This window comes from Haliotis rufescens, unplaced genomic scaffold, assembly GCF_023055435.1.
Source record: "Haliotis rufescens isolate VD_foot unplaced genomic scaffold, xgHalRufe1.0.p SCAF_6, whole genome shotgun sequence".
NCBI classification, from domain to species: Eukaryota; Metazoa; Mollusca; class Gastropoda; order Lepetellida; family Haliotidae; genus Haliotis; species Haliotis rufescens.
This window is the reverse complement of record NW_025964334.1, coordinates 4682064-4694859: the sequence shown is the minus strand read 5'-3', so window position 1 is coordinate 4694859 and position 12796 is coordinate 4682064. Positions and strand designations below refer to the sequence as shown.

General features: G+C 40.8%; 1 protein-coding gene across 9 annotated transcripts in view; it reads left to right on the top strand.

Annotated features, from left to right (window-relative positions):
• The window catches only part of LOC124120068 (pleckstrin homology domain-containing family F member 2-like), a 51723-nt gene that overhangs the window by 18098 nt on the left and 20829 nt on the right, over positions 1 to 12796 (top strand). For 5 of the 9 annotated variants that reach the window (XM_046482793.2, XM_046482791.2, XM_046482794.2 and 2 more), the window contains exon 2: positions 11905 to 11969. In XM_046482793.2, the coding sequence (XP_046338749.1) occupies positions 11905 to 11969 (65 nt within the window). Of the gene's footprint in view, positions 1 to 365; positions 506 to 2340; positions 2983 to 6871; positions 7010 to 11904; positions 11970 to 12796 lie in introns of those variants that run through there. The other 4 variants (XM_046482797.2, XM_046482790.2, XM_046482796.2 and 1 more) reach the window with 4 other exon arrangements.

Sequence of the window (12796 nt, the reverse complement as noted above, 5' to 3'; positions counted from 1 at the left end):
ATTCCTTTCTTTGAACAAGACTTCACAAGCAGGTGATGTAGTATATATGCATGAACATGTGGTCACTGTGGTCACTATGGTGTCACAAGTGTGTGACTTAGTGTAGCATCAGAAGCACTTGAGTGGTGTAAAATAATCTGACTGAAGAAAATATTTGTAACATTTTCAGCAAGATTGTGTACCTGTTTTTGAACTGTTTGGATATGGTGCATAATCAGAATGTTACAATGTCAGGCTGATTGTGGTATGACATATAACTGATATCGTTGTTCTTGCTCCGTAATCAACCACTGGGATGTTGACTACGGCTGTATGAAGGCACATTGTGATTATAGATCTAGATAGTAGTCTACCTGTTAGGCTGGGTAGAAGTGACAGATGGTAGTACAGGTCGTCTCACCTCTAGATGCAACCAGCATCATGTGTCGATAAAGGATTAGTGGCGTGTTTTCCTTGGAGTAAAACATCACAATATTTTGAGCTTTTGAAGACACTCGCTCCCAAAGTAAGATTTCTATTGTCTTCTTCTATGTCTCATTGTGTAGCTAAAACTTTGGCTTGAAATGAGTGTATAGTTTTATTGTGGTATTACAGTGAACATTGTTGAATTCATACTCAAACAACTTGGTAAGTTGACCTTAACATATCCTTCCTTTAAAGTGTGACCATGGACTGTAGCTGCTAATGTTTAGTTGCCAGCCCCTGTGGATACAGGTGAGGGCTGTAACCACACTGGTAGATTCCTGAATGTGACGGACATTTCAGTTGTAGGGTTCACAGTTAGTGTTCATGGCCCCTGTCCTGAAAGGATGCTGCAGATGGATTAGTACAGGGCGCTTCTAATATCTTGGGCGCTTCTAATATCTTATTCCACCTGATAATCCTCTTGTTATTCTTATAAATTTATTAGGGCTGGGATGGGTAACTCGGGTACCCGGGTCGGGCGTGTACTGAGTAGGACCCGGGTACCCACAGGACTACCCGGACCCGTCGTTAGTCACGTGATATATTGTCTAATGACTAAAACTATCTAGAACTCTATGGTTACACTACAAGTCATTGATGTTGGCTTTTCTTTCTGACAATGCACCCATTCCTTCTGACTTCAAATTAAAAAAAATGGAAACCAGTGTTTGTTATATCATATATTTGAGTGTCAAATACCCCATGTTTTAACCTGTCATGTAAAACTCACAATGGCATGGTTAAAATGTACCTGTGTCTCCAGGGCAACCATACTAATCACTAGTTTATAAATGAATATACCCTGGGGTGTGTTGATTGTGATAAATATGTCAAGCCGTCAAAAACAGCAAATACAACTATGTATCAATGTTATAAGCATTTTTGTTGTGTTTTAAACATGGTCGCCACCATTTTAAATATGACTGTAAAAAATAATGTGTACTTTCACTGAGTTTTCAAAAACTTTCCTAAACTTGTGTAGTCTCCTTTGGACCATCCATCTTAGGGGGCTTGGCTGGGACTTTTGTGGGAAAAAATTGTTTTAGGTCAATATAATCGCCACTGAAAGAAGCAGCAAAAAAACAGATTTTACACAAAACATTAATTTTGCTTCACGACAACCACCATGTGTAAAACATGAGGAAAACTTTTTTGTTTTTAAGTACTTCTGGAACAAATCCCCCCCCCCCCCCCCCCACACACACACACAAATATAAAATGGTTGGTCCCGAAGGCTGTTCTTGTCCTGGACCAACATTGCCTAACCTCAAACCTCTCAGCCCAGCCCTGACAGATTAGGGTCTAACAACACCCACCAGCCAGTTCACATCATCACCAGGTACAAAGGCCATTAATACTGACCTTTCATAGTGAAAACAGAACGTAAACAATACATGCTGATGTTTGTCGACAACTTTGACAGATGAATCACTACCTTGACAGATGAATCACTACCGTCCCATGAAAACGTTTTTTGTGTCGGTCATGAAATATCATCTTTTGTATGCTCCTGATTATTAATGTTGTCATTAATGAATATATAGCTGTATATTGTTTCAAAAGTTTATTCAGGACTTTTGTGAAGGAAATTACATATTTTCATCATGATTCATAACTACATGGTTTTTGATTATGGTAAGGAAAATAGCACAGATAAGTTAAATGGCACACAATTAGGACATTTAGCCTTTCAGAATTTATGTCAGTGAACTCTTAACCGTATTCCTATTTTGGAGACAATCTGTACACCCCCACAAATAGATGCAGTTGGTGGGGACTGGGGCAGCAAGTTGATACGGTTCATGTACCCCATTGTACTGGCTCCAACACTGATGTAGGACTTGGTGGGAAATACACTGACCTGAGACTGAGAGCAGATTAGGGGTCGGTTGGAGCAGGACTGTGTTGTGACGCCACCTTTGCTTGTACAAGGCCTGGATAGTTGGGTGTAGAGAGCAGATCAGGGTTGGTTGGAGCAGGACTGTGTTGTGACGCCACCTTTGCTTGTAGAAGGCCTGGATAGTTGGGTGTAGAGAGCAGATTAGGGGTTGGTTGGAGCAGGACTGTGTTGTGACGCCACCTTTGCTTGTAGAAGGCCTGGATAGTTGGGTGTAGAGAGCAGATCAGGGTTGGTTGGAGCAGGACTGTGTTGTGACGCCACCTTTGCTTGTAGAAGGCCTGGATAGTTGGGTGTAGAGAGCAGATTAGGGGTTGGTTGGAGCAGGACTGTGTTGTGACGCCACCTTTGCTTGTAGAAGGCCTGGATAGTTGGGTGTAGAGAGCAGATCAGGGTTGGTTGGAGCAGGACTGTGTTGTGACGCCACAGTTGCTTATAGAACGCCTGGATAGTTGGGTGTAGAGAGCAGATCAGGGTTGGTTGGAGCAGGACTGTGTTGTGACGCCACAGTTGCTTATAGAACGCCTGGATAGTTGGGTGTATCTTGTTATCACAAACCATGCCTGTGGAGACTACGCATTGGAACAGGGATACTTTGTTGACGTTTACGCAAATCCGAGGTACTTATTATTCTATTCTGTGAGCTGTTTATTATAAGGTTGTCGGCTGTTTACCTGATCTGGTAAGAATTGCCAGTGTGGTTTGATTTTTGTTGACACTTCTTTTGTTTTAGAAAATATATCATGACAATTTACAGTAAGTGAAACCTCTGTGTTAATCAATATCAGAGTTTGACATTAAGGATGACAGTGAAAAGGATCTTGTCACAGCCCTAATGTAAGTATCATAGATTTAGGGATCCCTACTGTTGACAGGTTCAAATACTATACCAGTCCCGGTGTACCCCAAGACAGTGAAGTTGGGACACTGAGTTATGATCTAATTTATATTTACAGTGAAACCTGGTTACCATGGTTACCTGTTCGTGTTCCCAGTGAAATTGTTTCAGATTTTTGAATGAGTATTGGGCAATACCCTTTGTGTGTATACCACGTGACGTAGTACCGTAAATATCCACAGGGTTTTCAGACTAAGAATGCTTCACTACATCCTACTGGTTGTTTTTTTAAAGGGAGACATTAGATACTTGACTTAGGCTTATGTGATGTTTATTCTATTAAAGTTATGAATCAAATGTTTGTTTCCAGATACTATGTCCTTTCAAAATGTTCAGCCATCTTAGTTCCAGAATTGACTACCATACTTCTATAAATTCTGTCATTGTGTCATCACCTATTTATTGTCTAAGGTCATGTTTAAAAGATCTATGTTATCTTTGCAACTGTAACCATGTGCAACCTGTACAAAAAATAAAAAATAAAAATAAAAATAAATGCATATATTTCCAGATACACACAACACAACTGGCTTATCATCAGACGTCAGTTGTTTCAAATGAGGTCACACATATGGCTGAAATACGAGTGAATTTCAAATTCTTGACAAAAGAATGTCTCTCTGGTTATAACTTTATATTTTCAGTCATTTGTTCATGGTATGATTATGAGGGATATATTTCAACATTTACTGAATTTTGACAATGTCTTCAGATGCTATGGCACAATCCTGTGTTGAGTCATGGTGTAAGTTTACAGTTATCGGAAGGGTAATGAACACCATATATTGTTAGAGCTGTTTTGTCCCAACTTTTCTCACAAAGGGTAGATGTCTCAAATCATGACATGGAGAGATAGGTCAATGCCACTATTTTCCTGTGTATATATTATCATGCTATGTGGGTGGAAGTATCATTTATCATCCCAAACTGGCTCCCACAGGAGATATGGCTTGGGCGAGTTAAGCAATATTGTACAGTATTTATGCAGATTTTACCTGTTTATGTTCATCTTGTGACACTTGAGTAAACTATGTGTGTATAACAGGAGATGCTGTCTGCCCTCAGAAGGACTGTGTATTGAGAACCATTCAACTGTCACTTTGTACCGTCCTTTATTGTCCATGGTGCACTCGCAGCCAGCTGTGTGAGATTGTTTTCTTTGCAGGAGATTGTTATGTTGTGAAAGTTTTTGTTATCTGCACAATGTCAATCTTTGGCTTTATGGATTCTTATGACCCTAAGCTATAGTGGGAAATGCAAAACTTAAAACACATTTTTTTATAATGCTGAATCCAAACTTTTGTGTTCACCACTAACCTTGCTCCAAGGCTGTACTGAAAGGGACAAGTCCATGGATGGTAGTAATTCTATCCTCCTCATAGGTCTCCTCCTCCACAGATAAGTCTTGATATGTGGACTGTAAGGACCCCAGTCTCTTGTAGGGACAGTTTTGTTCTTATTAGTTACATTATCTTGAAATTATAATTTTATGCTAATAATTATTGCCTTATAGACTTGTGCAAGTCTAGTTCTCCACATGCAGAATACAATACATTAAACTGCAGGACTGACAAGACAAGCTTTATTAACACTCAAATAACAAAGAAACAGAACGATGCCTCATGTGTGATTGAGACTTTTTATCTATGTTTTGTTTGTTTGTTGTTTAGCAATATTCAAACTATGATGTCGGTCTGTAAATAATCAGGTCAAGACCAGACAATCCAGTGATTGACATCATGAGTATCGATCCATGCAATTGGGATACGGTGACATGCATCAACCAAGTCAGCGAGCCTGACAATCAAACAACAACAAAATTTAGAAGATTCTATTTAAAAAGTAATTAAATAAATGGTATTACCAGACGTTTTTAATGCATTGACATAACACACCTGTCGAGTTACATGAAATGAAATATTTAACAAGTATGGTATATTTAACATTATCATCCATCATGTCCATAGCTGTCTCCCAAAGGAGATATCGCTTTGTGAGATCAAGCAATATCTACATTTGCAGACCATTGGGACATCATTGGTTACCATGACGTCACAGTCAAATGACATCACTAATACTGTAGTAATAGCTCTGCAACTGAAGGTGCTAGCAGTACTTTTTACACTTAAGACACTGCTTATTATTGTCTACAAACTGAAAAAGTAGGAAGAATGATTTTGGATGATAAATAAAATCTCACCCTCATGGCTTTTGATATCAAATATATCAACACTCGATATATTTATATCAAAAGACTTGGGGGTGAGATTCTCTATTTATTTTTAATATTTTGGAAACCGAAACTGTTTCCAGGGCTGCTCAGTGAAACATTTTTTATTTCCAAATCTTTCTGTGTTTAACTTCACAACGGCTGCTTTCCGTTTTCCTGACAAGCAAAATTGTGGATGAGGAAGGATTTAGGGTTTTAACAATAGTTGGATCTCAATAGATGGTTATAAATTTTTTTATTGACCTCTGCACTTAGTCTGTCTCACAGTCCCTGAACCATTATTTTCCCTTCCGCCCAGCCCTTTCTGTAATTCAAAAGGCCTTATTATGAAGCAAGTCTAGATTTTCCTCTGAATCTCGCATCTCACTGGGTCTCCTTTGTTTTTATCCGAAATATTCATTTTCAGAGACTGAGTGTTAATCTACCCTGCACTCTGCAGACCACTGCATACATCAATCAATCAACATAAGTTTTTATTGACTTCTCCACGTGATGGATGGAATTCCGGGTTAGAAAATAACCCCAGCTACCTCAATGCTTGTTGTAAGAGATGACTAAATCAGGTGATCAGACTTGGTGACTTGGTTGATTCTATTGTATACCCCATTTGTGTGGATCGATGCTCATGATGTCAATCACTGGATTATCTGGCCCAGGTTCGATTATTTACAGACCACTGTCATATTGCTGGAATATTGCTGAGTGCGGCGTTTAACAACAAACAAATCTCCCAAAATGGTGCCTGTCTCCATTTGTGTGTTTTAGTACCCTGATAGGATATTGGCCTTGTAAAGGAGCCATGTCGTCCACCATTGCTGTGTGGTCCTTCTGAAGCTGCTTAAACAGAACCCTGATAACTCGTACAACCAGTTAGTGTCAGTCATCTCCAGAACAGGTGCTTGTTTTCACTGGCGCCGCAATTGCTATCTTGGTCCGTCAATCCTTACGGCCTCACAGCAGTAACACACACACACACTTGGTCTAGTGATCGATTAACAATAGTATGCTTTTTGACTAACGGGATCGGGTGGTCAAGCTCGCTGACTTTGTTGATGCATGTCATATCCCAATTATGTAGATCAATGCTCATGATGTCAATCACTGGATTGTCTTGTCCAGATTCGATTATATAAGACCACCGTCATTTACCTTGAACATTGCTGAGTAGGGCGTTAAGCAACATACAAACATAAAACCTGCTGAGATATTGGCTGGTTTTACTGGTGTGTTTTCATACACTGCAAAGTTAAACGGGTATGATTATGCAACCCTGTCACCCACACTTGCTGTTTCTGTGTAGTTTACAGCTTTTATCAGGCCTGACTTCCTCCTCATCACGTGTTTTACCCTGCTGTCACATATTTATTTCATAAATACTTCCTGGAGAGCAGGGGACAGTATCTATGTTGGTCTGTCCCGAGATACTATCTACATGTCGTGTGATTGTCAGTCCGTCCTGGGATACTATCTACATGTCTTGTGAGTGTTGGTCTGTCCTGGGATACTATCTACATGTCGTGTAAGTGTTGGTCCGTCCTATCCTAGGGTTTCTTAACATTGTGTCTTTTCAAAGGAGAATTTTAAATTGAAACCAAATGTGAGGTTTCACATGTGTGAAATGCAGCGGCCATATATCTGTGTGGAGGTTTCATGACTGCAACTGTTAGTGTTCTAAATTATGCCTCAGAGTCAAGGTTCATCATCATCGTCAGACAGTGATGATAAGGTCCGACGGGTCAAATACAGCAACACTCAAGGACCTCGGGACACACCTCATTTTCGAAAATGTGATGTGCTTTGACTGTTTTGAATTCAAATTGGAGTCAGATTTGAATTTAGTTTCAACATGTGGTCTGTATACAATGTGGGGCAGGAGGTAGCCTAGTGGTTACAGTGTTTGCTCCTCAAATGTTTTGATGTTTGTTTGTTTGGTGTTTAATGCCGCACTCAGCAATATTCCAGCTTTATGATGGCGGTCTGTAAATAATCAGGTTTGGACCAGACAATCCAGTGATTGACACCATGAGCATTGATCCATGCAATTGGGATACGATGACATGAATCAGCCAAGTCAGCGAGCCTGACCACCCGATCCTGTTAGTCGCCTCTTTGCCTTTTACGGCAAGCATGGGTTGCTGAAGACCTATTCAAATGATGTGACACTGTGTTTGTGATCATGGGAATCAAATGATGTGACTCTGTGTTTGTGATCATGGGTATCAAATGATGTGACCCTGTGTTTGTGATTACGGTTATCAAATGATGTGACCCTGTTTTTGCGGTCACGGTTATCAAATGATGTGACCCTGTGTTTGCGATCATGGGAATCAAATGATGTGACCCTGTGTTTGCGATTATGAGTATCAAATGATGTGACCCTGTTTTTGCGGTCATGGTTATCAAATGATGTGACCATATGTTTGCGATCACCTTGAGAAGTCTCAGTGGTCACTAACTGCAGCTGTCATTTGTCAATGTGTTCATACAGGACTGAGACCGCCTCCAAGGTCTAATGGTAGAGCGTCCTCCCAGAGAGCGGAAGGTCCGGGGTTCGATCCCCGACCTCGTCACACCAAAAGACGTTAAAAGATGGTACTTCTTGTTACCCTGTCTGGGGCTCGGCATTAAGGGGCTAAAACAAGGACTGGTCGGCTCGGAGTCAGTATACTGTGTCTGAGTGGGGTATTCATGTTAAACTGCGGCATGGTATCTCAGTGAGCTAGCACTATAAATCGGCATCAGTCCGGACTAGTACAAGCAGCAACACAAACACACACACGTACATGCACGTCGCTATATAAGTGCAATAATCTTGGACGCAACGTTAAACTCCATTTCACCTCACCTCATACAGGACTTTCCCCAGAGGTCAGTGTTCTGTTCATCAGTGGAAGTCATTTCCTGTTTTGACCTGTTTCATAAACAGTATCAGTTGCTTCACTATGGGGATGTAAATCAGTACAAACACATGCTCTTTCACTCGGCTCATAGTTAGATTTTGTGTTGAAGTTTGAAAAACTGTCCTTGTTACTAATTTGATGTATTCAAAGTTTTCGGCAACTTTTACTTCTGATATTTTCCAGTGAGGCAGTGTGATCCTACCTTGTAATTTAAGTTTACCGACAGACGATGTGGGTTTTGAGTAACTGGAAAGAAATTTGACTGGCTAGAGCTTTATGTCCCTGTTAAATATGCTGATGAATTTCTCCCACAGGAGCATAAACAGAAACCAGTTCTGTATCCCAAAGTTCTGTGGTTAAGGTATTCATTTGAATAACCAAATTTGGAAAGTTTCCAGAAACTTGAAGGAGGCCTTGTATTTGGCTGTCTGGTCTTGAAAAAGTCTTGAGATATGGACATCTATGAAAAGGGGTCTCAAGATTCACATACAGTCAAACAGTTGTGTCGAACTTTGATGTGTCAAACTTATGGTTCACTCGAGGTAAAACGTTCGTCCCTGCATATTCCTTCTTTATTCATCATTTTCAGTTGTGTCGAATCTCGGATAACTTGATGTAGTTAGGTTGGACCCTTCGACTTTGACACAACAGTGTTTGACTGTTCTATGCAGGCTCACCTTGAAGGACTGCTCCCATTGTTACTTATCTAATTGGGGGGCACGGGTGGCCCAGTCGTCTAAGGCGCCGCGATTCGCTGTGCAGAGTTGCGTCCCTTGGGCACGCCAGAAACCTATGATTGTGGGTTCGAATCCCGGTTCGCCCCGATTATATTTCTAGGTTTGTCAGCACCATACCCGTGCTCGTGGGTTTCACCGAAGTGGTAAACGTCTGAGACCTGCATCACTTCAGGCTTTCCTCCAACATTAAGCTGACACGCCGCGATTTAACTGGAATACTGTTAAAAGCGGCGTTAAACCCTACTCACTCACTCACTTATCTAATTGTACAGCAGTGATCATTAGTTCTGCAACTTGGTTGTAGGGTATATTTATTTTATGAAAACAAAACTATCTACATTTATATGCAAAATTAGGAAAATTATTTGTTTTAAATTTAGAGAGAGGAATGTATTGTATAATATAAAAGATTTTATAGACTATATGTCAGTCTACCCTGGTCTCTTAGCTTCTGCTGACCGCCTCCGTGGTCTTGTGGTAGAGTGTCCGCCCGGAGAGCGGAAGGTCCAGGGTTCGATCCCGGGCCGCGTCATACCAAAAAGACGTTAAAAGATTGTACTTGTTGTTACCCTGTCTGGCGCTCGGCATTAAGGGGCTAAAACAAGGACTGGTCGGCTCGGAGTCAGTATACTGTGTCTGAGTGGGGTATTCATGTTAAACTGCGGCATGGTATCTCAGTGAGCTAGCACTATAAATCGGCATCAGTCCGGACCAGTACAAGCAGCCACACACACACATACACGTGCATGCACGTTGCTATATAAGTGCAATAATCTTGGACGCGACGTTAAACCCAATTTCACCTCACCTTAGCTTCTGCTGCACTAACCATCTAGAAAGTGTCAAGCTGCTGAACTTTTCCCGTTGTTGTCTTGTGACCGCTGTGTGTGACCTGAATCTAGTGATATTGTGATTCTAGTCATTGGTCCTGGCTACTTTTGACAGGACTGTTCCATTTGTCGGACACATTTGCCAGCTTTCAGTGTTTGTTAGTTTGTTGTTTAATGCCGCACTCAGCAATATTCCAGCTATATGACGGCGGTCTGTAAATAATCGAGTCTGGACCAGACAGTCCAGTGTCTGATGTCATGAGCATCGATTCACTCAATTGGGATACGGTGACATACATTAACCAAGTCGGCGAGCCTGACCACCGGATCCTGTTAGTCGCCTCTTACGACAAGCATAGTCGCCTTTACGGCAAGAATGGGTTGCTGAAGACCTATTCTACCCCGGGTCTTCACGGGTCGCTTTCAGTGTAGGTGAGGTGGTGATTGGGGTATCACTGGCACACTTACCATTGCAAACATGCTACCTGCACTACCTGCACTCTCTGTACATGTTCTACATACAGGTAGACATGACGACAGATTGCCAGGCTTATTCACTCCAGAGGAAAACAAATATTTCTGAGGAATATGAATGCTGCATTTATGCCCCTAGTCCAAAGCCCAAATCTAGTAACATTCTGTGTGGTCTGGTACATATGTAATTATGCTAAAATTTGCAGAAAATGTTACTTAGAACCAAGTATGGGCTTATACCATACAAGACACCCCCAGGTGTTAAAACTATGAGTGAGTGAGTGAGTGAATGTGCCTTTATGCCACTTTTAGTAATTAATAATAAAAAAGCAAACATGAGCTTACATGCTTCAGTTTGTTTGATTGCCAATTGAATTTGTACTGAAGTAAATAAATACAATTGAAACACACAAGAATGCCACACGTGCACACAGACACACAAAGTCTATTAAGATGCATGTACGCACCTACCTCTCTCTCCAGGAGTGGTCGTTATGAGGTCAAGGTCACTGAGCATAATTTGGTCATTATGAGGTAACTGAAGCATGATTTGTTTATTGACCCCTCGGGCATTAGCAAAGCATGAACTTTGGAAAGCAATAATCGAAGGTGGGTGTGAAAGGTTTGAGTGATGGCTGGCTTATTTCTTGTACCCTGCCTCAGGTGGTGGTGTTTGGGTGCTCCGGTGATCCATCACCGAGCCGAGGTATTGAACATATAATGTCCTTTTGGAAATTTAACTGGAATACAGTTCAGGCTTGATAAGTTATTGATGATGATGATAATGATAATGATGATGATTAATTAAGAAGTTGATAATCACAGATTGACATAGTCAATCAGTTATAATCTTGTGGTCTTTTCAAATTTATAGTGAATTTTTGTGTAGGAAAAATACCCTTGCCTCAATTTAAATATACTCAGCCCCTTGATCTTAGTATCCATGGAAGAGTTACTTCCCTTTCCTTATTGGCCTGTTTTGAATACATAACATGCGGTGATTATTTTCAGCGTGAATATGTCTATGTGAGATCAGGGTTTTACATGACGCAAGAAGTGTGCGTTCAGTACGCACAATATATAGAATGGACATAGATAAAATATATTGTGTGTCCCCCAGGATGCACAGGGACATTCATTGTACCAAATTCTTGACATGAAATTTAAAGTCCCTGTAATTAAGGTAATTATCAAATCTTGCAGTCTACATCATTTTTTTACTTTACGGGAACTTCATATTAAATTAATTATTGAGGGTCCCCTGGACTCCTGGTTTTATTGGTCAAGTTAGAACCTTGTGAGGTGATCCCCCGGGTAGGTGTGCGACACACGCACATCGCACGCGCACATGCACACGCACACGCACACGCACATGCACATCATGAGGAGGTAGAGAATCAACTGTCGGAACTCCGGCTCTTTAAGTGACCATCCTGTGAACATGGCATACTCATATCGTGTACTTTATTTCAGTGAACTCCGAAGCCAACGCCAGGCGTATCACATGTGTAGAACAGTGCTTTGGGACGGCTGGTCAGGTAAGCTGAAATCAGGCTGTTATTTAAAAAAAATTGTTTTGTGTGTGTAAGTGGTTGAGATTATCTGAAGATAGACACTTTATTGTTTATGCCAAAAGATCATTCACTTTCCTATCCTTCCAATAAGGTTTGTTTGTGCCAGATCCAAACCTAATAGTTTTTCTATTAGAATAAGCACATTTTGAATAAGGGATTGACCTGTTTAGGAATAGTGATAATCGACCTGCCATTTGATTGTCTGGGATTTTTATTAAAAAACCAATTTATTCCAAGAAATACTTGAAATAAACATCTGGCCTAAGCTTTTACCCAAATAATAAAATTACTCACTGTGTGTCCCCAAAATCCTCAATGAAAATATTCAGCCTCCAACAAAACTCACATTCATCCAACACTGCGATCTTAGCGCTTAGATGATCATAACTCCCATACTTTACCATAGGTGTTGTTCCTGTGAGACTGATGTTGTTTTGCTGGCATAGAGTTGTTCCTGTGAGACCGATGTTGTTTTGCTGGCTGTAGAGCTGTTCATGTGAGACTGATGTTGTTTTGCTGGATGTAGAGTTGTTCCTGTGAGACTGATGTTGTTTTGCTGCATAGAGTTGTTCCTGTGAGACTGGTGTTGTTTTGCTGGCATAGAGTTGTTCCTGTGAGACTGGTGTTGTTTTGCTGGCATAGAGTTGGTCATGTGAGACTGATGTTGTTTTGCTGCATAGAGTTGTTCCTGTGAGACTGGTGTTTTTTTGCTTGCTGTAGAGTTGTTCATGTGAGATTGGTGTTGTTTTGCTTGCTGTAGAGTTGTTCATGTGAGACTGGTGTTGTTTTGC